The 27,623-nt window shown below is 39.4% G+C and overlaps 1 protein-coding gene and 1 long non-coding RNA gene across 2 annotated transcripts in view; one reads left to right on the top strand and one right to left on the bottom strand.

Moving 5' to 3' along the window:
• Positions 1-26,312, top strand: part of tafa3a (TAFA chemokine like family member 3a) — an 84,078-nt gene extending 57,766 nt beyond the window's left edge. The window contains exons 3-5 of the mRNA XM_077572329.1: positions 16,634-16,783; positions 17,953-18,077; positions 25,640-26,312. Of these exons, the coding sequence (XP_077428455.1) occupies positions 16,634-16,783; positions 17,953-18,077; positions 25,640-25,651 (287 nt within the window). The 3' untranslated portion in view covers positions 25,652-26,312. The remainder of the gene's footprint in view (positions 1-16,633; positions 16,784-17,952; positions 18,078-25,639) is intronic.
• On the bottom strand, positions 8,412-11,239 carry LOC144056002 (uncharacterized). Its single transcript, XR_013294973.1, has 3 exons — positions 10,638-11,239; positions 10,477-10,559; positions 8,412-8,884 (listed from the first exon to the last, which is right to left on the bottom strand). It is a non-coding gene; the product is annotated as an uncharacterized LOC144056002 (long non-coding RNA).
• Positions 26,313-27,623: the final 1,311 nt, after the last annotated feature.

Raw genomic sequence — 27,623 nt, forward strand, 5'->3', positions numbered from 1 at the left:
TGCAGAGGGGGCGGAGCTCGGGGGTTGCGACAAAGCCAGCAGCCGCTCGAGACCCGAAATTCCGCTCACTTACGGAGACATTAGACAAAAGGCAGCTCACAACATAAACTTGTAGTGTGATTTCACACTTGCTTTATCTTTGCTCATCAATGTCTGCGGCGTGTAGTCGTAATTATTTCGAAATATCGACTCTTCATGACATTTTTGTTTGGGGGCGTACTGTAAGATTTTTCTAATGCAAAATATTAGCTTGGGTTGGGAAACACTGGCATCGTGTATGCTCAACTTGAGTCAGTGAAGTCTGAGTCATTTTGCTGCGCACTCCATGTTGAATTGCAAGTCGCCTCAGGACACCATTAAAAGCCAATGCGACCTGTCCCTGCCCCTCTTTTTAACAGGCCATCTCTCTGGGGGGAAAAAAAAGTACAAACCTTAGATAAAAACAAGAAAAAAGGTAATTTCAAGAGAACTCCGGCAGTTCTACCTATTACATTTTATCCCGCGCTCCATTCTCATAAAGTCGATGCTCCGCCTTGGTCGTTGACTTTATGGTCCGAGTGTGGACAAGTTGCCGCTGCACTCCATTCCCGAGAAAGTCATGGAGCGCGGCGGCAAAAGATGGAGGCCAGCGTTTCACAGGCTGCGCTTTTATTTCACTTATTTCCCCTCAACATGAACTATCAGCCCCTATAGATAGAGAAGGATTAGTTAGGAAACTACCTGATGCAGAGTTGCTTCCCACAAGTGCCCCGACTACACACGAGCGCTCGCACAACAACGGTTAGGATTTGTGTGATCAAGCCGGAAGGCAAACCGCAGTCTTTCAGGGGGCAGGAGATTGCGATAAATGTATGATTTCTAAAAGCGCAACAGTAAGTATGAGGAGAAAAGTGTTGTTTTTGAATTCCCAAAATGCTCTTAGATGTCGTGAAACAATCCTATAAATACACACGCAGCCTCTCTGATGGGGAGCTGAAAAAAAAAATATATATATATTTAAGATGAGTTTAAATTAGGATGTGCACAGGCACTTCTGCCTCACAATTCTCAAGTACATGGTTCGAATCTCAGCTTAAGAATCCTGCTGGGAGTTTACATGTTCTCCGTGTGTTTTTTTTCTTCTTCTAAAAATGAGCACATTAACACACTTAAAACTGCGCCACACCTCAAATAGCGGTTCTCTTTGCATAAACATGACAGTATAATATAATTTAAAAAATAATTTTGAAAAAATATATATCACATTTTGATTAAAATAACAATAAACACCCGAGAGCCTGATGAATTTTGCAGTGGACCTCATAGACTCACGGTTCGGCACCCGCAGTCTTACTATTTCGTGGATTTTTTTGTAGTGCAATTTTGCACGCATTTTTTATTTTTATTTTTTTAACAGTAAAATAACATTTATGAAGGTTTGAACATTGAGAGTGTTTAAACAAGAGAGAAATGAGAGAAAATGTAAATGCCTTGATGAGAAAAATGTATAAACTGTGTGGCGAGAGGTTTTAGAGCCTTCATAATAAATGTAAAGCTAACTACATCTCTGATTTCATTCATTGCAGGTATTTTATTTGGAACCTAACTCCAGTGGAAAACGATGGAACACGTTATTTGCTGATTTTCCTCTTCAAATTTTTCCAATATTTATTTAATATTAAAACATTTTAAGGGGGCGTTTTTTTGTGAAAAATGTGTATTGAATAATCATCAGTGTTTAACAGGGATGTGATTTGACCAAAGTGAAATTATCTGAAAATTTAGCCGGGGGTCTGGGGGCCGCTGGCACCCAGCTAGGTCCAGGGCAGTGCCCTGGTGGGGGGACACTTCGCCCCCCGGAGCTCATGGGTTTTCCGTGTTTTTAAGTACTTTCAATGCACTCACATGACAAAGAAATAGACAAAACAACAGCATAAATTTTCAATGTATATTGAACTATCCCATATAAAATGGCAGTTTTAGTCAACTCAAAATCAGTCACATTCAAAAACATTGGACTGCCTTTGCTTTTAAAAATTATCACTGAGAATATCATCATATCTAACTAATGTGATTACTAAGTTAACACATAAATAATGTTAAAGAGTTCAAATTTCATGAACAAATAATTGTATCATGACCAAATGAAAAGTAACTCATATTAGAGCATACCACAAATGTCTTTGTTATAGCAGAAGATGTTATCTGTCGGAGTCATGTGCATACACAATGAACTACTAAAAAAAAAAATAAAAAAAATAAAAAAAAAATTTCACATCCCTGTGTTTAAATATTTTTGGGGATTTCTTCTTATTTTTTTCCCCCCAGTGGCCCGGTCCCTATCCGCTGCGAAAAACGAGGGTCCAATGTAACATTTTGATTATTTGACTAACAGAGATACCCCATTTGAACCTTAATCAATGTGTGATTAATTAATACCTAATTTAAAGAAAAAAATCAGGATACAGTACATCCTTTCTTCTCAACTACATTAACTAAAAAACTAGTATCCTCCTTACAGGCCTTTTTATTCTGCCGTGCCGTCTCCATATCTATCAGTCAGTCAAAGCCGCACGAGCTGAAAGATGAAGAACGCGGGAATGCGGTTGGCGTGCAGCGATGGCAGCCGTTTAGGAGCAGACATGACAGATAAGCGCTACGCCGGCGTGTCAAGATGAAAAGAACGGCGGACAGAGGCGCTGTGGCGCTCTGCGGTTCGAGGCCGACGCGCGCGGGGCCGGCCTCGGCGTGGTGGCCTATCGATCCCGCTTTGAAAAGCCTTTCAGGAGTGTGCTCGTTAGCGCTGTCCTCCTGGCTGGGAGCCAGAGCTCAGCTGCGCCCACCAAACATGCACAAATCACTGGAATCGCTTCAACGGCCAAGGCCAATCTAAAAAAAAAAAAAAAAAAAAGAGGCTAGTTTCACCAATATTCTTTTAATTTCTATTTTAAATGATGGGTCGTGTTTCTATTGACAATTACGATTTCTGATGTTTTGGTGAAAGCAAACGGCATATTTGTATCGCTTTTTGCCTGTGACTTGCGTACAAACCGAGCAGATTGTTATCAGCCAACATTTCATCACATTTAGAAATCAAAATCATCCTCACAAATCAAATGACATCGATACAAAGTGCTTTTCAATGAACGGAGAGCTTCCTTCCGCTGAGTTAATGTTGCATTCAAGGAAGGTGGAAAGTTGGATCGTTCCGACTCGGATTGTCCTACTTCCGACCGCGAAGCGTTCGAGGTAAATGTAAACAACAAAGATGGCTGACTACGATATCACAGTCAGTCCAAATTGCGTTGGATTATGTGAAGTTACTTGGAATAACCGAATTAATGTCATAATTAAAACATAGATATGTTTATAATATAGATATGTAAATGATGTTTTACCATTCACAGTCTGCGTCGAGTGACGTCCAATTGAAGCCGGTCGGTGATGTCGGGGTCCTTGTTTCCCCCTAAACTTCACAACTTGGACGTCTCGTGCACACTTCCTGGTTTGAAGTCGGAGAAATCGGAATTCCCACTTTCCTCTTGCCCTCGAATGCAGCATTAGACCACCATTTTGATTTGCAAAAGTGACGTAAGCTCGGAATTGTCCATATGTAAAAACATGAATATGAGCTACATACAGTAGCAAGACTATCGCTATTACTAATATTTTTTTGTTTTTATCACATATGAATCTTGGAAAAAACAAACATAAGACTGAGAGTTTATTTATTTATTGCTGGAAAAAAAAAAAGTCAGCCATTGTATTTTGGAGGAGTGAATTGAATTGAATCAAATCCAGGGCTTGTAAAAGTACAAACACAAATTGATTTATTTTTACTTTATAAAGTGGCAAATTTGTGAGAAACAAACTCTGAACTTTGCGAGTTTATAAAATGGCAAAATTGCAAGTTTAGAAAGTGGCAAATTTACGACTTTATAGTGGCAGATTTGCGATAAAAAACTACTCAACTGTTTGTGCTAATACTTTTCGGTCGGGTTTTCAAATAAGGAGAAAGTAATGACTTTAAGTTCTTTAACCATATCATGTTTAGCATTCGCACTTTGAAACGTACATTCATGTTTCCAGAATTATTATTTACACATTCATACATTTTGGTGAAGTAGCTAAAAGTTGCTGTGTCGAATCTGCTGCTCTCCGTCATTCACTTGCATTTACCTAAAAGTATGCTAGCTTCTGATTGGTTAGTGTTTAGTCAGCTGATAGGGGACCAGGAAGTGTTGTCACGCTGGCTGTCGCGTATGACGAGTAAAGTTCAAATTCAGAAGAAATCCGTCTCCATCCTACCTTATATATATATATATATATATATACATACGTGGCCCTAATACGCTATCGTACCTTCATGTTGTTTCCTAGCGACATTTTTTTTTCTTCCTGACATCATCACTGTTGGATGAGCACTAAATGGCGCAAAACTACTTTTCATCGTTGTTGGCCTCGTTAGACGATCACGAGGATGGTAACAGTCAAAAAAAACGTTCAAGCACCTCCAGTAAATCAGCGGCAAACTAACATGCCTGCGAGTGTACTCAGCCTCGCGATGTAGAAAATGAGATGGTGACAAATGCTTCGGCGGCGTCTCACGCTATTAGGAGGAGAAAATTGCACGCGTATAAAAAGAGAAACGCACCGGGGTGCTTCTGTGAACATCTATTACTACGTTTTAAGAGCGCAGACAACACACTCGTCCTTGTGTTGGATAACTGGAGTGGCTGCTCACTTGTAAGGCCGCGGGAATTAATCAGTCAGCGGCGAGGCTCCGGCATCGCGGCAAGCCAGATGAATGGTCGGTGCGAAAGCGCGCACGCTCGGCAGGACACCAGAGCCGACTCATCTGATTTTACATTGCACCTCTGTAAAGATCATCCTGAGCGGGTGAAACAAGAAAACTAATTTCAGCTCTGTCAACCAGCAATCTGACCTGTGAGGATAACCAGTCTGATGAGCCAGCAACTATCATCAACTTTTATTTGAGTCTCTTACAAGGCGAGGAGCCTCGCTTTGATTTCTCTCAAAAAGAAAACAAACGAGCCTGATACAGATGCTGCAGTTACGCTAAGGGGCCAGAGGTGGCAGTCGCGAGTTAAAAAGTGACAAACTGCACAAAGATCCTTTAAAATAGTTGTCTATTAATTTGATAATCGATTACTTGATTGTCATGACATCTGTCCAGTTTTTACTTTTTCTTTCCATAGTTGTCATTCTGAAGAGCATGAAAGGCTTTTCAAGTTGAATGCCAAGATGTCGAAGAGACTTTTTTTTTTTTTTTCCCTCCGCCAATATTCATAAAGCATAAGTAGGAGCACCACTGTTTCTTTTTTTACATTTCACGCTTGATTGTCGGCTCAGCAGGTTTACAGCCTCAAAAAACGAGTCTTTTCTGAATACTTTAATTCAATTAAAGTCTGATTTGCTGCATCGTTTCTCAGCAGGCAACATCGGCGAACGCCTTCGTTCTATCCGTCTTTTGAATGTATCGTGAATTGTTTCACCTGTCTGTATTATTTAATGCCTACTGACATTCACCCCCGCGTTTTTAACTCCCGCAGTTGCGGTTCTTTTAGTATCACTGGGAAGCTTTCAGCTGAAGAATATACTTTTTATGAGCTGCGATCAGCATAGCGCCTTTGAACCTAAGTGGATTACCAAAATGTGGAGCAAACTCTCGTAGTGATTGGAATTTCATAGGGGCCTGGACCTCCTGGATTTATGTCTGCTGCAGTCTGTATTTTATGTTTTGATGTTCTTCCGCATGTGTTGCCTGAAAAGGGCCGATTTTGGGTGTACGGCGTGTTACTGAATTGAGGATTCACGCTATATCTGGCTCTTGCAGTGCCAAAGCAATTACTGCATGCCTCGGAGGATGAACAAGTTTGCTTCCTTTGCCCCGTTCATGTTCACACGCAGGCTTGACTTTTCACTTACTCTTTGTGATGCCTGTGGCCGGTCTAGTGAACATGCCCAGTTGTTAAGTGTTGTCCTCGCTATAGTCCGATAGCCACTGTTTACCGACACGATATCACTAAATTGTCACTAGCCGACACATTTTTCTGTTTTGTTTGTGCAAATGTTTTAAAATGATATGAACAAAGAATACAGTTGCAACCTCATCCGCACTGGTACTCAATTTATGATGAAATATTGCAAAAAACGATTTTTATATTTACAGTGGGCTACCACATATTTGTGGTTCACCACCATTTGGGGATTTCCCTTCCAATATTTTTCAACTTTTTTAAAAACATATCTTCTAGTGCACGTTAAAAAATGAGTGAGGTTAAAGGAGCTTTAAATTAACACACTAACTTTGACCCCCACCCCCCAAAAAAAAAAAAATATATGCACGTAAAAAAAAATTGTGACGTTTAAGGAACTTTAAATGAACTAAAAAATAACGCACGAATTTTGACACCCCTATATATGTTAGAAGTGTCAAACTTGCAACGTGCAATTAATGACCGCCTCTTACTTGGAAAGCCTGTACTGGGGGAATTCCAGTCGCAACGCAGCAGACACGTCCACGTCAAAATTTAGCAGTAATAAATTTAATAATAATGCATATATTTGTGGAGACTGGGGGTCAAGTTGTATTTTACAATTTTAAAAATGTGCAGACTTTCACAAGTTACTTCATGTTAAAGATTAGATAGCTCTTAATATGAAAAGAAAAATGCACTGAGCTGTCACTAACATCTTATAAATACAATTATGCCATCTAGTGGCAGAAAAAATGACCTCAACACAAATCACACTCGTTTTTCGCAGTACAGTACATCTTTTTTAATTTGAACTTAATTTAACAAATTATTGTGAAATTACTGTATCAATGACTAAAAGATGCAGCCATATTTCTAATAGTTTAACATTTTTTCCCACTTTTATGTTAGGAGTATGAAACTTAGAAAAAAATATTGTATCGTATATTTTATTGTAGAGTCAGAACAGATGTAAAATTTGCAATTAATCGTGAGTTAAATATTGAAGACATGCGATTAATTATGAGTAATCTTTTTTTTAATGGCCTTTAAGTATTTGGCGATATTTGCTTTTTCAGGTCTCAAGATGTAGCTTCATCCAATGATAATGAGTTCCTCTGTGTGTATTTGTGTTTGTGTGTGTGTGTTTCTAAATTCAGTCCTTTCATTAAAATACAGGATAAAGAAGAGCGAGCCTTTTTGCCCTTTTGTTGTTTGGATGTGCATGACTCAGCATCCCAGTGGTGTCGTTATGTAGCCATAAAACAGACTAATGTAAGTGTGGTCTTCCCGTGTCATGTTATGTAACGGGCCTATTGATATTCAAGTCTGACTTTGGCTTGGTCTTCAGCTTCTAATTTTATGCCGTCGAGCTGAATGTAGTCTTGTCAAAAGAATACCAATTACTGCGAGTTAACATGAAAGAGCTTGCCGTTGCCGTTTCTACTTCTTTTCGTCATCTCCCCCTCCCCGAACGTGGACTCTCCTGCCATATTGATGTTATCTGATTTCCCCTGTGGTCATATTTACAGCGCAGGCTTGGTTGTCATCTGTCACTTGAATGTCATTACGGGTGGTTTTCACCGCTGCCTTTGACAGTGTGTCTCTTGTCTTTAATGCTAAGTAGTAGCTGTTTTTTTCCCACAATGACAAATCATTCAAAAAAGTAGGATCTGGCGTGATGAAAACTGCCAGTGGGTTTTCCCTCCTTTGGTTTCATACATTGACAGAAAATGAGCAGACACAAAATTGATTGTGTCTATTTAGAATTCGATTTTTTTATTTTTATCATTGCACAGTGTACACTCTAAAAACAGTTGGGTCCAAAATAACCCAACTTTGGGTCAAAAATGGACCGATCCTCTACTTGGCTCAATTTGACAAAACTTGAAATGGGTCTTTTAGTGTAAAACAATTAGTATTAGATCCTATACTTGGGTAAAACCCCACAACAACAACAGAATGTTGTTTCAAATTGACCCATAAAGTGGATCAGTCCATTTTTAATCCATAATTGGGTTACTTTTGACCCAAACCAAAAATTGCTCACGGGTCAATCTGACACGTTGCAAGATTTTATATATATATATATATATATATATATATATATATATATATATATATATATATATATATATATAAATATATATATATATATATACATATATATATAATAAATATATATATATATACATATATATATAATAAATATATATATATATACATATATATATAATAAATATATGTATATATATATATACATATATATATATATATAAAATAAATATATATATATACATATACATATATATATGTATATATATATATATAAAATAAATACATATATATATATACATACAGTATATATATATATAATATATAAATTTTTTTTTGCATTTATTTTTTAATTATATTTTTTATATCCGTTTTTTATTTTCACTTTTATTCATTCATTTATTTAGTCATTTATTAAATTTTAATTTTGGCAGTTTTGGTCCTCCATACGTATGAGCCACTGCATGTTTATCTCTCAAAATGATCATAAAAGTCGAATTATTTTGTGACTATAAGAAAATGAGTGTATGCTATTTTGAGTGGTTAAATTAGACATTTCTGCTCCCCTCTTAGCCCCTTGTGTCACCGTCAAACTGTAAGACGGGTCAATTTGACCGGCAACATAATAGGAGTTTTTTTAATGGGGGTCTGGTGTTGAGATGTTTTACAGGATGGGCTCCCCTGTGCGTCGTACTCTGCTAAATGAGGTCTCTGTTGGCATCGGTGACGGGCCACCGTTGTTTTGATTGCCTTTCCACGGCTGTAGCGTTTCCTCGAGTGGCCAGGTGAAGCTGATGGATTCAGTCGTGCGGCTGACAGCTGGGACACGCTTGTTAGCGATGCCTCCCCACCTGCATGTTAAATCAATTGTTTGATTGTAACCCTGCTGATTAGCGCAGACGTACAGACAATGGGAGCTGGCCAACGAGGTACAATATGATATCAAGGATGTACTGCCCCCTCAGTACCGAGGCCCAGTAGAGCTGGACTCGGATTTATTGTAGGTCAGGACAAATTGCATCCTAATTGGAATGTGAAAGACAGAGACGAATCTTCAGGTTAAATCATGGCGGTAACCAAATTTTGATAAACCTGCAAATGCATCAAGCTTACTTTTTTGTTGTTGTTGAAGATGCTACTCTTGTTTTTTTATCTCCACTGAATTCAAGTGTGTGTCTTGTCTTATTTCATGACAGGCAAAAAAAAAAATGTGAGGTGTATCATGGAAATAAATTCCCTAGCAAAAGCATTATTCACCCAGCAGATTATATAATCAAACAGTTTTTTTTTCACCTTGTCTTCCTTTTGTATCATGTTAGTTTTGTGGAAAAATAAATGCAGTCAAAGAAAGCGTGACAGGCACAGTACAAGTAAGTGGAAAAATGAAAGCAATGTAATTCTTCAGTTTCACTTTTTGTCCTCTTCACTTTCAGAGTTTTTCCCCCCATTAATGTTGGTATTGAATATTGGTTGATACCAGTGTCGTGTTGCTAATCATCAAATATTGGCAAAAACTTATTTAGACTCAGGGTTGAGATCAAACTGAAGGAAGGAAATTCAGTTTTGGTTTGTATAATTTTTGCAGAACCCACATTCATTAGACGTGACAATGTATGGCGTTCCACAGGGTTCAATTCTGGGGCCTCTGCTGTTTTCATCGTATCTGCTGCCCCTGGGTTCCATCTTTAACTCATTCACTCCCAGCCATTTTCACTGAAGCAAACCCCCTTCGCTACCGGCTGTTTTATTGGATATAGTGGATTGGCCCACAAAATATTGTGTTCTATTGCTATAAAAACATGGAACCTACCAAAAGAAAGGTTAGAGTCTCTTCTTTCATCAGGAAAAAATATATATTTCTATCTGTTTCTGTTTTGCAACAATTAGCATTAGAATATAGCTAAGTGTCATCATTATTCACAAATCCGTTTAGTACTGTGGGCAAATGTGCTTGTTTGCAACATGGCCCTGGTTGATCTCTTATACTCTGCTGCCACCTGCTGGCCGTTTTTGTATATACGACAAAAGCTTCACCCGTTCTCTGCAGTTCAGAGGCTGCATCAAAGTGTATGCTCTAGCATAAAAAAAAAACATACAAAAATTTATAAATACGTCTTTGGGCCGCTTAAAACATTTAAAATAGAACACATTTCTACGTTTTTGGGAGCAAATGAGTTAAAGTGTGACTGGAGTTGAGTTGAATGATGGGAGTCGGCCGTCCTAACTGCATAATTTGCAACGCCAAGTTGAGAATTTCTAGTCCAGCACAACTAGCTGGCTAGCAAAACTAAAGGAACACTTCCTTAAGCTGCATGCAGATGAGGAATACAAGAACACAACACTTTCTGAATTCAAGATGAAGAGAGCCAGATTCAATGAAAAGGATCCTCGTTCAAAATGAATTCACATATAGCAAATTAAATGAGGAATTTCATGCACCGACCGTAATTATTAGCAGGTAACGGTGACCCTGGATTTTCTTTGTAATAGCTTGACACCAACACCTGACATAGCGCCCTTTAACCTCTGAAAAGTAATGGAAAAACAGGTCATTAAGTTAAGTGTTTATAATGAGGCACAAAACGAACGTCTCTGTTTGCATACATATTTGTTGCACTCATCAATCGGCGTTGGCGGCGCTGAAATTGATCGTCCGAAGGGGGCGCCGGGATCCACGCCAGTCCTCGTTAGTGATCTCTGTCCTTTCACCTTTCCTTGTGTCTCATCTCCTTCCTGCTGATGTGATTCTAACTCGTGGCAGGCCTAAGTGCTTTAATAGAAACGTATTGATCACACACCCCCCGCGCACACACACACCGGACCTTTCACCGAATCTCCACTCGTCCTAGACGCTCACACTTGATAGCCAATGAAGAGCTGATTTGTTCATCGTCAGGATGACAGGGAGGCCAACGTGGCGGTTTGCTGGGCCGCTTTGCAACCATAGAATCAAAGGCTGCGGCGGTCACGCGCACGAGCGCACACTCTTTCCTCTTCTGTCAAAGTGTCCTTGAACTACACATTGGCCCATCGGTTCTCTATAGATCTTTCCTTTGAGCGTATGTTCTAGCGCGTGCATCTTTCATGGAAGGTCGTGTGGAAAAAATATGGAGCAAGTGAGTCATGTCAATAGATGCCTTTTGAAGAAAATATCAGAACAGCTGTTGTACAAGGCCGATCTATCATCGCTCCATTAATCCATCCATTTCTCTTTTCATTATGGTTGATTTTAAGATGGTGTATAAAGTCACGTTCAAACTCGATGAGTTTGCGGTTGTAAAAATCAGAGCAAATGCAAATAGCGTTCATTCTAGAACATAACATTCATCTTAATTTCGCCCGCACCCCCCACATCCCCAAAAAAATTGCCTTCAGTGATTTGAGTTGTATGTGTGCATATTTAAATAAATGGCACTTCCCACTAGCTATTTGACTTCACCAAATCTATGCAGTGCCGCATTTTGCACTATCACAGCTTTGTCTTCATGCTCCTTAATAAGTCTTTTTAAAAATATTCCATCCTCTGTTGCGCTATTCCCAGTGCAGCAACACAACACCGTATTGGGATGGTTAGCAGCTGAGTCCGACCCGCCGTGTCCAGTTCTCTCAACTCCCATGCTGTTCACAGACTCATTTTTTAAGTACCAATGTTAACCCATTCACTCCCTGCCATTCTCACCGAAGCAACCTCCTTTGCTCCCGGCTGTTTTACTGGATTTTGACTGATTTTGCCAGGTCCACAAAATATTCTGTTCTATTACTATAAAAAAAAATATGGAACCTACGAAAAGAAAGATTAGTCTCCTCTTTCATCAGGAAAAAAAAAATATTTGTATCTGTTTCCGTTTTGCAGCAATTAGCATTAGAATATAGTTACGTTTCATCATTATTCACAAATCTGTTTAAAACAGTGGGGGAAAGAGCTTTTTTGAAACATGGCCCTGGTTGGTCTCTTATACTCTGCTGCCACCTGTTGGCCGTTTTTTTGTAGTAACTGCCATTGCTTTAAGCGACCTCTTCAGGTCAGAGGCTCCATCAAAGCCTTCTGTATGCTCTAGCATAAAAAAAAAAAAACATAAAAAAAACGTATAAATACATGTTTGGGACTATGGCAATATTTAAAATTTGCTTTTGGCTAATGTGCTAATATATTTGTTGTGACTAGGCAAAATTTTATGACATGACTCGGCTTGTTTTTTGCCACTGTAACTTGGGACTTGCTTGAAACTTGAAGGTTAAAACTAGAGACCGAATGGTAAGTTAAAATGACGGAGGTAATCGTGATTTTTAGCTAACGGTATGTGACTTGCTTGCATATTTTTGTTCTATAGTTCCACTACTGTAGTGCAATAATACAGTGACCCAGTTTTGTTTATGTCAAGCCTTTTGCCATTCTGACAGCATTTGTTCTCCTCTCCCGAGCGGGTAAACACTGATGTGTGCTCACGCACCTGTCGCCGTTGCCTATCGTCCGTGCGCCTTCATTCCCCCGAACCACATCTGAATATTCCCTCCGTGCTACTGCGACTTCTGGCAAATTAACTTTGACCGGAGGCGTGACAGTGGCTGAAAGATAATCACACCAAGGGCAAATAGTCGGACCTTTCTTACTTCTATTTATTTTCTTACTTATTTTTGCATCAGCGAGTTGGCCGACGAGGTGAAAAGGCGCTTACGGCTTTTGTGTGAATGTGAATGTCGGCGCATCGATCGGAGCGAAAATGTTTTTAATGTTGCAAATGAGATCTCGCGATTGGCGGCTAATGGGAAGACGGGAGATTGGCCGCAATCTTGGTTTCAAATCAGGATCCCAATTGAAAATCTTTACAGGTTTAATTAAGTCTCCTCTGAAAAGAACCTCAAAATTGTTTGAATAATGTCTAAAAGATACATTTTTAGATTGTTTTTAGTCCTTTTGTGCCAACGTCTAGAAAAATGCTTGGGATGCAATGAATATAAAACAGCCGTATTGATCTTTGATTCCACATACGCGAGTGAAAATAAGGTTTGTCTTCGTTTGACGACATCATGCTGTTGCACGCTAAAGAGACGATCATTCGAATTGGGATTTCATCACCAAGAAAACAATTAATAACACCCTGCACGGTAATGAATTCACATCTCGCGGTGCCTCGGACAAGTCGGCCTTAAAGTTTGCCGGTGACATCCAAATTACTCAGAAGCTTGGGAGAAAGTGCTGCGGTCAGAAGAAACCAAAGTTTAGTTATTTGGCATCAACTCAACCTGCCGTGTTGGGAGGGTGGGAAAAAAAATGAGAATACGACCCAAAGAACACAATTTCCATTGATGTATTAGTATAATTATTATTGTTGTTTGCAGTAGTGTCACAATGAGAGCCTCACTATGTGGTTTAAGGTCAACCAGCAACTTTCAGAATGATAAAGCGAACTTTAAGCAAACTCAAACTTTAGAGGGGGCATAATATGGGAAATTGACTTTTTAATTGCTTGTGTATTCATAGTTGGCTGTCTGGAGTTGCTGACCACCCTTCAAGTGTGAAATTAAACAACCAAGTACATTTTTTGTGATCTGCCTGCTTCTGAAAATGTGTCTGTTTTTTTAAATATATATATATATATATATATATATATATATATATATATTTTTTTTTTGTATGTGGGTGAGCATGTGTATGTGCGTGCGTGCGCGTGCGTGCGTGTATTCATCAGTTCTCCCAAAGCCCACTAAAAAAAAATCCCATACTAATAATATAATATAATAATAAATTGCCAAATGCAGAAACATCAATGTAAGTTATCACGATGAAAAATTTGACATCATCATTGCTCTCCTTTTTTTTTTAAAAAAAAAGAAAAAAAAAGAAAAAAAAGAAAGGAAAAAAAAAATTATTAATTTTTTTTTTTAAAAAGGAGAGCAATGATGATGTCAAATCGAATGAACAATACTGAGCTCTCCTGAAAAAAAAAAAAATCAAAATGTGTCTGTGAGGCGTTCGGAATTTTGACGGGTTGCTGTTTTGCATACAGCATTGTGCAAGGGAGTCACTAGCACACAATTTAGCAATAATAAATGTGATTTTTAAAAATGTGATTCAAATGTATGTGTTTGTGGGGACTGCGTTGACTAGTTGTAATTGCTTTGAATTTGAAAAGAAAAATGTACTGTTCCTGTCACTAACGTCCAACATGAAATACTAATGCCAGCTAGTGGCAGAAAAATCTATGACTTTCACACTCCTTTTAACCATAACTGTAACTTCATGAATCACTTACTATAAAATTACTTTACCAACTAGACCAAGTGCAATTTCTGCAGAAATTGCACGGGAATGCTGAAAAGCTGAATGCTATTAGCTGAATGCTAAGATTTGAATGCATGTGCTTATGAAGTAAATTGAAAGATAAATGATGTGAAACTTAAAAAAAAAAAATCAAATTGTAGTTATATGACAAACAAATAAAAATAAAACTTGAACTGATCTATCTATGGGGGGTGGGGGGGGGTTAATCATTTCAGAGAAATTATAATCCATTTCCTGTTATGATAGTCAGTTGGTATCAAACCATCGAATGTACTAAAATGTGGCCCAAGCGGGGTTTGAACCCAGGGTTCTCCGTGTTGGCAGGCAATTGCTCTAAGCACTGACCTAACGACGCGTTCAAATTCATGCTTTAACGTTCCCACAATAAACTAAAACATACAACCACATTTGTGTTTGGTTACCATATTTTCCCACTTTTATGTTAACGAGGATGGAAAACTTAAAAAAGATATTTCATTGCACATTTAGAATAGATATTATGTGCGTTTCATTTCGGATTAATCGCAAGTTAACTCTGGAAATCGTGCGATTAATTCCGATTAGAAATTGTAATCCACTGACAGCCTTAATATATAAACAGTGTATGCAGTACGGCCTCGACATTCATGTAACACATTTAACTTGTATCTCAAGGCACCACTGTAGGAATATGAAGGGGACCACTGAGGAGTTCAATAACAAAGAATACCCGGTGGTGGTTGTGGTCCACTTGGAAAAGCAGCACTTGTGAATACAGCACTTGTAATGCTTCTAATTAGATTGCACAGGAATATTTAATGTCTTGCTGTATTTTCTCAAAGGGGTAGGGGGGGGGGGGGTGCACACCCACTCGTCCTCTAGAAGGTGTGCAGGGTCAGTGGAGTAGCTGCTGCTCAAGGATATCATGCCAAGTGGGGCCGGACCGGGTTCCTCCGCACGGGGGTTGACCTGGATTTCAACAAGCTGTGATGTTTGGATGTTTGAGGCAAGATTGTACACAGAAATTACTCCAAGGCCCTCGCAGGACTCTTATTACCAAAAAGGGGGGGTGAGGGGGGCTTCACAAAGGTTCCGCAGCTCGACCTTCCGCCAGATTAAAGTAGAAGCAGCTGCTTGTCGGCAGACAAATGGCTCCTCAACGGTGCAATTGTATTGAACATTTCCTCGAACGTGTGTTTGTGGTGCGCCGTGTGAACTCCTCAGGTGCGCATGCATAATACATGAGGGCTCGCTGAGCAAGCTTCTGTGTATTCAACAATGAAAGCATTGCACAGTCATGTGGGAGATGAGCACTACAGTCAGGATTTTTTATTTTTTTTTTTGCTTCATCCAAACGTTGTTGCTTGGTCAGCGTCTCAGTGTGATATGATAACAAGAGGCGCTCGGGCAGGATAATACATACGCTGTATGACAACAAAGCCAACACTAATCCCGGGTTCAGGAGGTTGACTTAAACACCTTTTAAAAGCAGAAGAGCCGTGCGATTGGAAATATGGATCATGCAAAAGATACTGCCAATGATCATTTGGATGTAAAGGAGTTGCTTCGACTCAACAAATGAATGTGAAAGTTAGAGAGATTTGCATAAAAGCTATTCTTGGCCACATACTGCGCCGCGAGCAACAACAATGTCAACACTGCTTCTCTACTATGAATGCTACCAATATTGTTGTTACTACCACAATTCTGACTATCACTACTAATTAGGGCTCTTTGGATCAGGGCTTTATGCTACTGATTCCGATCATCCATAAGTATGATTGGACAATATCCAGAGATTCAATATGCTGCACATTTTTAAATTTTGCAGCTGTTCACTAACGATTAACTCTTTGACTGCCAGACGTTTTCAGAAAAGGGATGCCGTGGGTGCCAGCCGATTTAAGCATTTTTGACTGATCTTTCAAGGTCCACAGAAAATGTTGTGTTTGGACTATGGAAACACACATACTACCAAATGAAAGATTTGACTCTCATCTTTCATCAGAAAAAAAAGTTTGTTTCTACCTTATTCCGTTTTTCAGTAATCAACAATAGAAAATGGTTAGTTTCATCTCTGTTTTGAAAAAAAAAAACGTCTTTTAACGTCTTTGGCACTCCATAGGATTTTACTAAACGTTATTTAACGTTTTTGGCAGTGAATGAGTTAATAATTGCTTAATCTGTCAATATTAGAAAAATCTTTTTTTTTTTTGTTCACATTTTCTACAAGTATCAGCATCTCAGTGCACTCGTATGCAAAGACAAAGCAGGCAGTAAAAAGTTTGGTGGGATTTGTAGCACGAATACTAAACAAATGTTGCTGCTGTGCTTCCAGTTCACGTGAAGGCGGGAACCTGCGAGGTGATCGCCGCGCACCGATGCTGCAACAAGAACAAGATCGAGGAACGATCGCAGACCGTCAAATGCTCCTGCTTCCCGGGACAGGTGGCGGGAACGACAAGGGCGGCTCCATCTTGCGTGGATGGTAAAAAAAGAAAAGAAAAAAAAAAGCGAACTTATTTTTCTCGCTCTGGCTGAAAAATAAGATTCGAAAGAAGGGAGGGGAAAAAAAATGTGGTGCAGCGATGCAGTTTGATTTGATTATTTGGGCTGTGGGCCATAAATAGAGATCAGATCAGTTGATTCACTCGGCGCTTGCTTGTTGAAGCTGGAGCGGTCCACCGGAGGAGACAGCATCCAGACTGGGTCATTTAATATCACGTCAATTGTGGCCTCTGTTGCAACTGAATCAATCCATAACTCAAGTTTCCCCTGACAGCAGCTTCCTCCGTGTTGACACTCGTCTCGTCACTTGGGAAGCCCTTTGACAGCTGCAGAGGCTCACGGCCAACACGGCTCGCTTTGCTTTACAAACCTTGCTGCACATTTTAAGATAGTGGGATATTGTACAAAAAATATATGTGATAAGAAATATATGTATTTGTGGTGAATGGTGACTAGTTGTAATTTACAACGAATAAAATGGGCCAGAGTCCACCAGTTGCTTCGTGTTGCAAATACCAATTGCTCTGAATTTGAAAAGAAAAATACTGTTCCTGTCACCAATGTCCAACATGAAACACTAATGCCACATAGAGGCAGAACATTTGGCGGATGTATTATGAGTTTCACTATGTTTAGCAAATGGTATTATTTACCAAAAAAAGCAATTGAAGAAGGCTTTAAATTTTAAAATCAGACAAAGAAGAAAGGTCTGCTTTTGCGTCACTTTTGTCAACTTGCCGGCCAAAGAAACTTATTACTTATTAGTTACAAATATATCTTTGTACATCTGGGTATGGGAGCAATGTCGCTATAGTGAAAGGCGGAACATTTAAATGCTCTTCCAGAAGGTACAACAAACAAATGTCCCCACCTGTTGCCATTCATACAACACAATAAGTCAGTATATCAGCTTTGCGTTCTATAAAACAGGCCAAAAAATGTACATTGCATATTTATGCCAGTATGTAAATTACGAAAAGGATGTTCATTCCTTCATCATTCATCACATGTACAATGCTTTATCCTTCACTAGTAAATTGACCTTCAATTACAATTTGGAATGTTCTTCTTCTGATTTATTCTTGATTACAATCAAAAGTGTCATTCATTTCCATATGTTTTTTTTTTGCTTCATTTTTTTCTCTACAGCATCCATCGTGGCTCAGAAGTGGTGGTGCCAGATGCATCCCTGCATGGACGGCGAAGAGTGCAAAGTGCTGCCGGACTTTAAAGGATGGAGCTGCAGTACGGGCAACAAAGTGAAGACCACCAAGGTGGGCTCTATTTATACACTTAGCTGACATAGGCTGTTCAAATACAACTTCAATGAAATATTTGTTCCATTATACTATGTTAATGCGTTCCAACGACATTTTTTATTTGTTTTATTTCATAGTGCTTCAGTGTCTGTGGATGACTTTTTGTCCAATCAAATGTCAGCCACTATGTGTTGCCGTGGCAACCTAACTTGCCAAATGCTTTCAGAACCAGTCGTGCTGGCAAATTGAACATTAATATTGTTTCTGAACTTCTCCAGAGGATGTAGGATGAATAATGAATTATTCTATAGTATTTATTAGGGGTGTTAGAAAAAAAAACGATTCGGCAATATATCGCGATATTAACAGCGCGCAATTCTCGAATCGATTCGATATGCGGCCGAATCCATTTTTAAACATAATTTTTTTTATGGGAATATTCAACAAAACGTCTTACTTAGGGTTAAGATTCACACATTAAGCATGGTAGAATGTTATATTAATGGAAAATTAAGCCTTAATATTTTATTTCAGTGCTGTTCAAACATGAAACAAATTGCTTGTTAAATTAAGTGGCTCACAGTTATAAGCCTAAAGTTTCAGATAAATAAATACATTTTCGTACAAATCTTACAGTGTACATGTGCAAGTTTACTGATTATTATTTTCTAAATTTGAGTAAAAAAAAACCCCCGCAATAATCAATTTATGGATTCGTATCGGGATTAATCTGTATCGAATCGAATCGTGACCTATGAATCGAATCGCCAGGTACGAGGCAATTCACACCCCTAGTATTTATTTATTTATGGTTTTCCACTGGAAGCCCAATCGCCAAATGCACACCCTGCCACTGATCAGTACCCATCAAGTAGAAGATGACCTGCAGGACAGAGGGGAGCAGGGTATAATTTTAGAAGAATCAAAAAAAAAAAATGTTAGACAGTATTCTAACATCCCAACTTTCAGGAGGTGTTTTTAGTGCTAATGAAATGTGGAAGCATGCGACACTTGAGAGCATCCTAAATAGAAAGGCAATTATCACATACAGTATCAGGATGAGCTCAGAGGTGCGAGGGAGACTTGAAGTGGTATTAGGACGGAGATTGAGGGCCTTGGCAGTGTTAGCCATCCGTCATGGCCCCTCCCCCTCCAAACCTCCCTTGCCCTGCTCCGTGTTTGACTCGCCAAACGCTGTGTCGCCGAGCCGCCTCTTTCAATTATTCATGTCTACAGGAGACCCGGACGAAGCAGAGTCTTTTATTTTAGCCGGGTTAATAATTCAGGCTCTCCCACACTGCCACGAGGTGAAGCAGAAATGCGGGCAGAGACAAGTGAGGTGGCCAAAGAAGAACTCATCACAAGTACAATGACTCAATGACTTTACATTGGTTTTGGCTAAAGTTGTAGCTATCATTGACGAGGGAGAAAAAACAAAATGTATTTTTTCCAAATTGTTAGTATAGAGTATGTGTAGCTCACTTTTGAGCTACGCTCACAGTCCTGCCGTCAACGATGTCAGGAATACATCTCCCGCTACTCGCTTCCTGTCAATCAAATCACAGAAGGCCAAAGACTTCTTCCCACTAGACGGCTGCAGTGATGAAGTGTGGACGGTCACAAGTGATTGCGTTTCATGATAAAGTGTGGAATAAGCAATGTGGCCCCAAATCCATTCGCACCTGCCTGGGTTTAGCTCACAATATTAACAGGAAGTGAAGGCAACCAGCGGCCTTTTTGTTGCACTCTCACACCAAGCAAGCAAGCTTGAACTAAGCCTTGGCGACTTTTTGTGTTGAAAGTTGCGGGCTTTTTTTTTTTTTCATTTCAGACACAAACAACTCTCTTGGGAAATACTTCTGACAATGTGTGAACAAAAATGGCCACAAAAAATGAATTCAGTTTTATAACAGTGCATCACAGTAGATCCCAGTTCCACCTCAAAAAATAATTAGATCTTGGATATTATTTTAAGCCACTGTAACATTACGCACAATTTGAATGTTAACACTTTACTTGTAGATAGAATACAGTAAAAAAAAAAAAACGTGCTTAACTCATTCACTCCCAGCCATTCTCACTGAAGCAACCCCCTTCGCCTCTTTTACTGGATTTTGACAGATTTTGCCAGGTCCACAAAATATTCTGTTATATTGCTATAAAAACATGGAACCTACCAAAAGAAAGATTAGAGTCTCTGCTTGAATCAGGGAAAAAATATTTGTATCTGTTTCCATTTTGCAATGCTTAGCATTAGAATGTAGCTAAGTTTCATCATTACTCACAAACCTGTTGAAAACACAGGCAAAAAGAGCTTGTTGCAACATGGCCCTGGCTGATCTCTTATACTCTGCTGCCACCTGCTGGCCATTTTTTGTAATAATTACCATTGCTTTAAGCGATCTCTTTATGTCAGAAGCTGTATCAAAACCTTCAGTATGCTCTAACATTAAAAAAAAACCATAAAAAAAACAACAACATAAATACGTTTTGAGGAGTGAAGCAAATTGTACCTAAATAAATGTTAGAAAACATTTTTAAAATATTCCACACAATTGCCTTGTACTTAAAAGTAAAATACTACTGTAAAAAAAAAAGTTAAAGCCATTGTAACATTATGCAGTTTTTCAGTAATTCTTTTACGTACCACTAGAGGGAGCCTCCCTATACTACACTTTGAGAATCCGTGCCCCATTTCAAACACGATTCGAGATGACGTCATAGCAATTTCATTGCACGCTTATGAGACCTTGATGATGAAACATTTTTAACGCCATACGTAAGTCAAACAAAAACGAATTGAAGGGAAACTACTGTATTCATCAAAGGTCACAGAAAATGTATGACTTAACTTCATCCAAGTGGGAAATGCGTGATGGTAACCATTAAACAGGACATGGAATTGGCAACATGGGATCAAGTGGTCAAATGCGTCTCTAGCAAAGATCGGCAGACTTCAGCACATCTCGTGAGACTCGCAAATTGTTTTGGGTTCGAAACTGACATTATAAAAGAACATTTTCCACGGGAAAGTTAGCTGTGTTTCATCTTCCCGCGAACAGACTCACCTCCCAGGCATACGCTGTAATCCTCCCGGCGTGTGTGATTTATTTATTTGTCTTCTTTGTCTCGTATCTAGCTCAGTTTAAACACCAAATGGATCTCATGTGTGTGTGCTGGGAGGTGACATTTACATGATGGATTGCTAGTAAAAATACTTTTTTTTTTTTGCCTATTGATTCTTTTTATAGCCTATTAAGTCTTGGCTGGAGGCTAATACTGGCAGTATGAATGGAGACGGTCAGACAATATTTAACAGCATTAAAAGAGGGTGTCAAGGCTGCAAGACTTTGGTATTTGCCAACAGGACTTTCAACCACTCAGGTGTGTTGTGTGATGTGATGGAAAGCACCAGTAGATACTTCAGAGTATTTTTTTCAGACCACTGAGAGAATCCAGATGATTCGGCTCGGGCATCTGGTGAGGCTACTAAAGTAGCCTACATGTCACATTGTTTAACTTTAGACTTGAGCTTAGCATTCAGCTAATAACATTCAGCTTTCAGCATTCCCACGCAATTTCTGCAGAAATTGCACTTAGCCTAGTTTACTTAAGTAAAGGAGTTGACTCAGCACTACTTTTACTAGAGTATTTCTTAATACAAATATCTGTACTGAAGTACGTGTCCGTACTTCTGCAAGCGATGCAGAGTTGGGTGTTTGACAACATGATTCAGAATCTTCACCGGTGGAGGGTGTTTTTGTCTGATCCCAAAGCAGCTTATAAGCGTCAAACCCTGAGCAGCTTTCGTTTTCGCCTTTGGGTGATTACTCACCGATAACCCTCGCAGCAACACCCACGACACCCCCATCGCGCTGGGTCGTGCCTTTGCCGCGTCTCTCTGCTGCAAGTGTAGCCGGAGAGGAAAAATCATCCCTTTTTTTTTTTTTTTTTTTCTCTCTCTCGCACCGCTCCCAAAGTGAAAATGAGATGGCGCATCCCATCACAGCAATCCTCGTCTTCTGCTATGGATTATCACACCTTGGCAAAATGTGCATTGCCTTCGGAAAGGCGGCATCTGTTACTGTAATGTTGGTAAATATTTACACAGCAGGAACTGCGGAGTTGATGTAATGTAGCACATCCGACATGCGCGGCAGAGGGTCAGTTCTTACTCAGGCCAAGCATATCCTCTTAAGAATTGTATATGGAATTATAAATTACAGATATTTAAAAACGTTTTTTATCAAAAGCTATAAAGATGATTTGCGTTGGGACTCAAACCCCCGATCTCAGAACTGTGGTGCGGATGTGTTAACCAGGCTCCATCGTGCCACCCACACATTTTACCATGCATTGTAATTGATACGATATAATGTTTCAGACCATAACCCTTAATTAAAAAAAACTCTGATTAAATATATTACTATAATATTAAATATTATATTATTATTAATTCATCTACAAAAATTAACTGTGCAAATGTGGTGGGACAGTCTCAGGATAGTCTCATGCCCCTTATGAAATACATTTACGCATTGTGCAGTTTCAGTTCCAAGATTCCCACCAATACCACTAATTCCCACACAAAATGGTAAATCCAATCGTTTTAGTAGATGCAAATCAAATTTGTCCAGAACCGGGCGGTTAGTGCATACAAACTTTATAGCTGAATGACATGCTAAAGAGGAAATCAACCATAAACATTTCTTGACAATAATATGTTATATGTGACCTCACGTAGTTCAAATACGACATTCTGATTAATATTACATTTGTGGAATATGAGTTATGAAGCAAAATCAAGCCGTTTTTTATCCATTTCAGAGGGCGGCCATTTTGCCACTTGCTGTCGACTTAAAATAACATCAGCGTTGTGCGGGGCTCTGGCAACCACCAATCACAGGTCACCTGCTTTCTGAAGCTGAGCTGTGATTGGTTGTTACGTGACACCTGAGCAACTGTGATGTCATCTTCACTCGACAGTCGACAGTAAGTGTCAAAATGGCCACCTTCTGATATTGATAAAAACTGCTGGATTTTGCGGTTTAACTCATATTACACTAACGCAAAATACCGTATTTAGACTAGTGGGGCTGCATAGTACATCATTTTAAATATGATAATTTTAGTGTATGTTGGACAAATTTCAGAGTGAAAACACTCAAAAAATTATTGCTATTAAGTTAAAACAGGTCCAATTTGACCGAAACATCATGTAAGGTTTTAAAGCGGTCCTCGCAAAAGGCTGTGAATCCTGATAATCTCCCTCTTGCTTATGTATGGATGGTAAACACTGTGGCATTATGTCTGCATCCTCTGGCTGCCAACTGGCTTCTTACGCAGCAAAAGACATCCGGAGGTGCCAGATGGCGGAGAACGCACCTTGGAAAGGGCCCACATTTGGCAGGTGTTTCTTTCTGCACTGTGAATGCAGCAAAATTATGAAATCGATGGAAGGAAGCAGAGGTTTCACCTATAGCTGTCCACTATGTTACAGATGAAATCATCCATCCATCCATCAGATATAAAAAATCTCAAGAATCCATGCCGGAAATTGAATAGGAAGTCCACCATTTGACCTGAAGCGGCCATTTTGGGCAAATTTTATTGGCGAAATCGTAAAAAGGGACTACACCAAAAATGAATCCCAATCGGAAGCAGGTGCTGCTGTGTCATACGCAGGGCAATACTAAATTATGAAGCTTTTCTGCCTCTGCCAATTAATTTAAGTGGAGTATTATATCAAAGTTTGATTATCATTTCCAGAATAAAAAAATGAAAAAGTGGATGTGACCTTTCATCGCTGATTACAGCTTTAGTGAATAAGACTGCCTACTTTTTATTTTAGGATAATAAAATGTCCTTCACTCAAAAGACAGTCAATCCTCCCCAATTTTTTTTTTTGAAATCCTCCTCTAGAAAACATGACAAGATGACGTTCCATGATATCTATCTATTCCAGTCTAGTCAAATGTCAAGTGGATATTTTTTTTCCCTTCCTATGATTGCAAACTGATTGCCTTTGGGCCTTTGGGTTATTTTAGGGCTAGGTCATATTATTTTCATGAAGGGAAAATATGAATAAAACATGGGAGCTTTTTCAAGTGCCCTTAAAACGTTAGTTAGCAATTTCTCAATGTTTGGAATAAATTCTTAGTGAAAGCGGGCTATTGGAACATGTTCTGTTGTCAACTAAACCATTCATTGGAACTTCACCAGTTATTTACACACAATTATAAAATGCTCCAATCAAAAATATGGTGGGCCCCTGATTGACCATCATTCCATTTCATGTCACAACCACAAAGCTTGGCCAAACTCTGGGTTGACCACACAAATGAGGATTTGCCATTGTGAGTATTCAAACGTGTTTTCGGACGATTTTCTGATCAGGTTGCTGAGGGAAAATGACTGAACGCATCCCACACCACAGCATAATCACTCAGTATAATCTTTAGATCTGATAATCAGACCTTTGCTGACTTTGCCTGGCATTGGGAGGAAATGCTTAAATTTGATTATCAGCGTGTGTTTACCCTGCCTCAAGCTTATTTTAAAGTAGAAAACTGTCTGCCCCAAACTGAGTCAGCAAATGAGTGGAAAAGTGGCAAGGTATTTATACTCTGGCCAACATGGCTAGGGGGAATCTATCCAAAAGTGGTAGTAAATGATATTACGCCAAAATTTTATTCGAGGCAATAAAGTAGTCACACACACAATAGTGGGGTTTCCATGCACCCTTTTTTATAAAAATGTTCAAGAAATGCGAAAATAAAACTGAATGGAAACGCTAGAGATTAAAAAAAAGGGCCGAAAATTCGCCCAATTTTTTTTTTCACGCTTGGAGGTTGTGAATTTTGAAGCGTATCGAAAAAAGGAAAATGCCGATTTTGGCTATGGAAACAGGTTTTGCGGGAAAACGCTGACAAGACTGGATATTTCGTCACAAAGCAATGTCGGACGATCAAGTAAGGTATGTTTGGGGCGACGACGAAAAATAAATCTTTTTGGATTTAATTAAAGAAGTGAATATTAATGCTATTTTAGATGGAAAACCGGAAAAGAAACGCTACGGTTCATCAAGAATTACAAAAGCAAACTCATATGATGTCATTGCACGGCGGTGCAGTCACTTCCTGGTCTTCTTCTTCTTTTAAATTACTGGTGGATCACATCTCTATGGTGTATAGCGCCACCTACAGTGGTGGAGTCCCCTCTCAATATTCGCAAAAGAAGGATGGAAACGGGCATAAGTCACATGTCCGGTTTGCGCATTTTCAGTAAATTCGCAAAAAAAAAATTAAAAACAATTGGGTGGAAACCCGACTAATTATATGTTCATTTTCATGTGGTTTCAAAATGATTACCTTTGGGTTAAGTATTATTGATAGAGCAGAAGAAGAAGAAAAAGTGGAACGCAATCGATACTAGCCGCCCCCATTTGAAGAAGGCGGCGTTCACTTTCACGTATGATTGATGGGGCAGAGATGCACTTTATTGTACATTTTATGGACTGTTGTTTATGAGCACTCCTTTCTAACTCTCTCCTTTCTCTCCTTTCGCTCTCTTTCTAGGTCACACGATAGTCGTCTGTTTGGGGCCAGACGTCGTTTATTTCACAGTATGACAAGCGGATCTATTTTTTTTTTCTCGTAGGATTGTTGGAAACGACTTGACCAGTATGGACTTTGGTCATGGGTGGACAGTCCCTCAAAAAAAGAAGAACGGAACCGGGCTTCATTTAAGACTGCATTTGCGAAAAAGATTCCCAACTTTAAGATCATCAGTAACTCGAGTCCCCATCAAATGTCTCTTTGTATTATAGTTTGACTCCTACGGACCAGAGGACTCCAACATGAAGATATTTATTAGCTGAAAGACTGTGGATTATCATAACAGCAGACAAAAAAAAAAAAAAGCGAAGAAGAAAAATGTGATGTGATACCTTTGTGTTTTTTCTCACCACGTAGAGACCCAGAGACTCTCAACGCATATTTGTGTTGATGATCAAGCGAGATAAGCATTTCCATTCCTTTTAGCCTTATGAAGAAGCTACATTATGTTTCATCCAGTTGTTAGGATATCAAGTCATCTCTGGAACGACTTGATATTTAGAAAAGGTTGCAAAACACTTAAGGGTTTTTGCCAAAACATTGAAATGATACTTGTTGTTTTCAAAGCCCGACAACCACCATTGATTACAAATGTCAGTATTATCTCAATAAATTTAACCTAGTGGAAGATGAAGTCTGTTTCGATTTGATATCCACTTCCGAAGCCGTTGAAGTTTGAGATAAGGATTGTAAATAGGTCGGCACAAAAGAGAAAGTGCCTCATTCTTAGCATCCCAAAAAGCAAGTAATCCATCTGAAATCCGCCGGTCCTGAGAGAGACTGATAATTACCTCTCACCCTCAAACACCTCGCATCCCATTTGATTAGTTTCCAACAAGTACTCTTCATCTCATGAGCCTTTTGTTTGTTTTGAGCACTAGTTGAAATAATACACCCCGGTGTCATCAAAGAGGGCTTTTTTTCTTTCTAGTTTTGGATCCGAATGATTTCCCCCCGGGTGCGGCATCGCACAATCACCAAAAGTTGTCTGTCCAAAGACAATAAAAGTGTCAGCTCGTAGGCGTAGAGCAAGACGGTCGGATGATGGATGAATGACTGGATCGATCGATGGGAGTGACCAGTAGGATGGATGGTGTATAGGAAGGAATGGGGGGGGGGGGGGTGGGGGGGGCTGTTGGATGTTTATATGGACTACCCGAGGACAGCTGTGATAGGCTCCAGCACCCCTGCGACCCTTGTGAGGAATAAGCGGTTCGGAAAATGGATGGATGGTTGGGGATCGATTTGTTGATTAAGGGGTGCACTGTTGAATGCATGTAAGATGGTTGATTAATGGACAAGTTGTGCGGATGAGTATATGAAGAAATGACAAGAATGACAAGAAAGATAGATGGCCATTGAATGGATGGATTAGTATAAAAATAATGAAAGGATGGGGGGGGGTGAATTTGGTTGAAAGTTGGGAGGAGGGCTGACGAGATTGACAAAACGGATGAATGGACTTCATGAAAACATGACTGGATGCTTGGTAGGTTTTATTGATTAGGGAAAGGATAGATGAATGGTTGGGTGGTCTGGAATAATTAGAAAGAAAATTGAGGAGCTGATGGGCAGATACAGTAGATGAAAAAATGGACTGGAGGAAAAGATGGACGGTTTTGTTAGCCGATCAATGATATTGTGGGAAAGATGTGTAGATGGGTAATGACAGTTTGGAGGGACGGGATTGGGGGGGCTTCTGTTGATTAGATAGTGGATGGGTGAATGATTTATTGGCGGAGGATGGATGGATGATGGATGGATAGATGGATGGATGGATGGATGAAGGAAAGATGGGTGGATGGATGAATGGACAAATGGATGGGTGGATGATGGGGGGATGGATGGATGGATGGATGAAGCATGGATGGATGAAGGGTGGATGATGGATGGATGAAGGATGGATGGATGAAGGGTGGATGGATGGATGGATGAAGAATGGATG

Source organism: Vanacampus margaritifer, chromosome 8 (assembly GCF_051991255.1).
Source record: "Vanacampus margaritifer isolate UIUO_Vmar chromosome 8, RoL_Vmar_1.0, whole genome shotgun sequence".
NCBI classification, from domain to species: Eukaryota; Metazoa; Chordata; class Actinopteri; order Syngnathiformes; family Syngnathidae; genus Vanacampus; species Vanacampus margaritifer.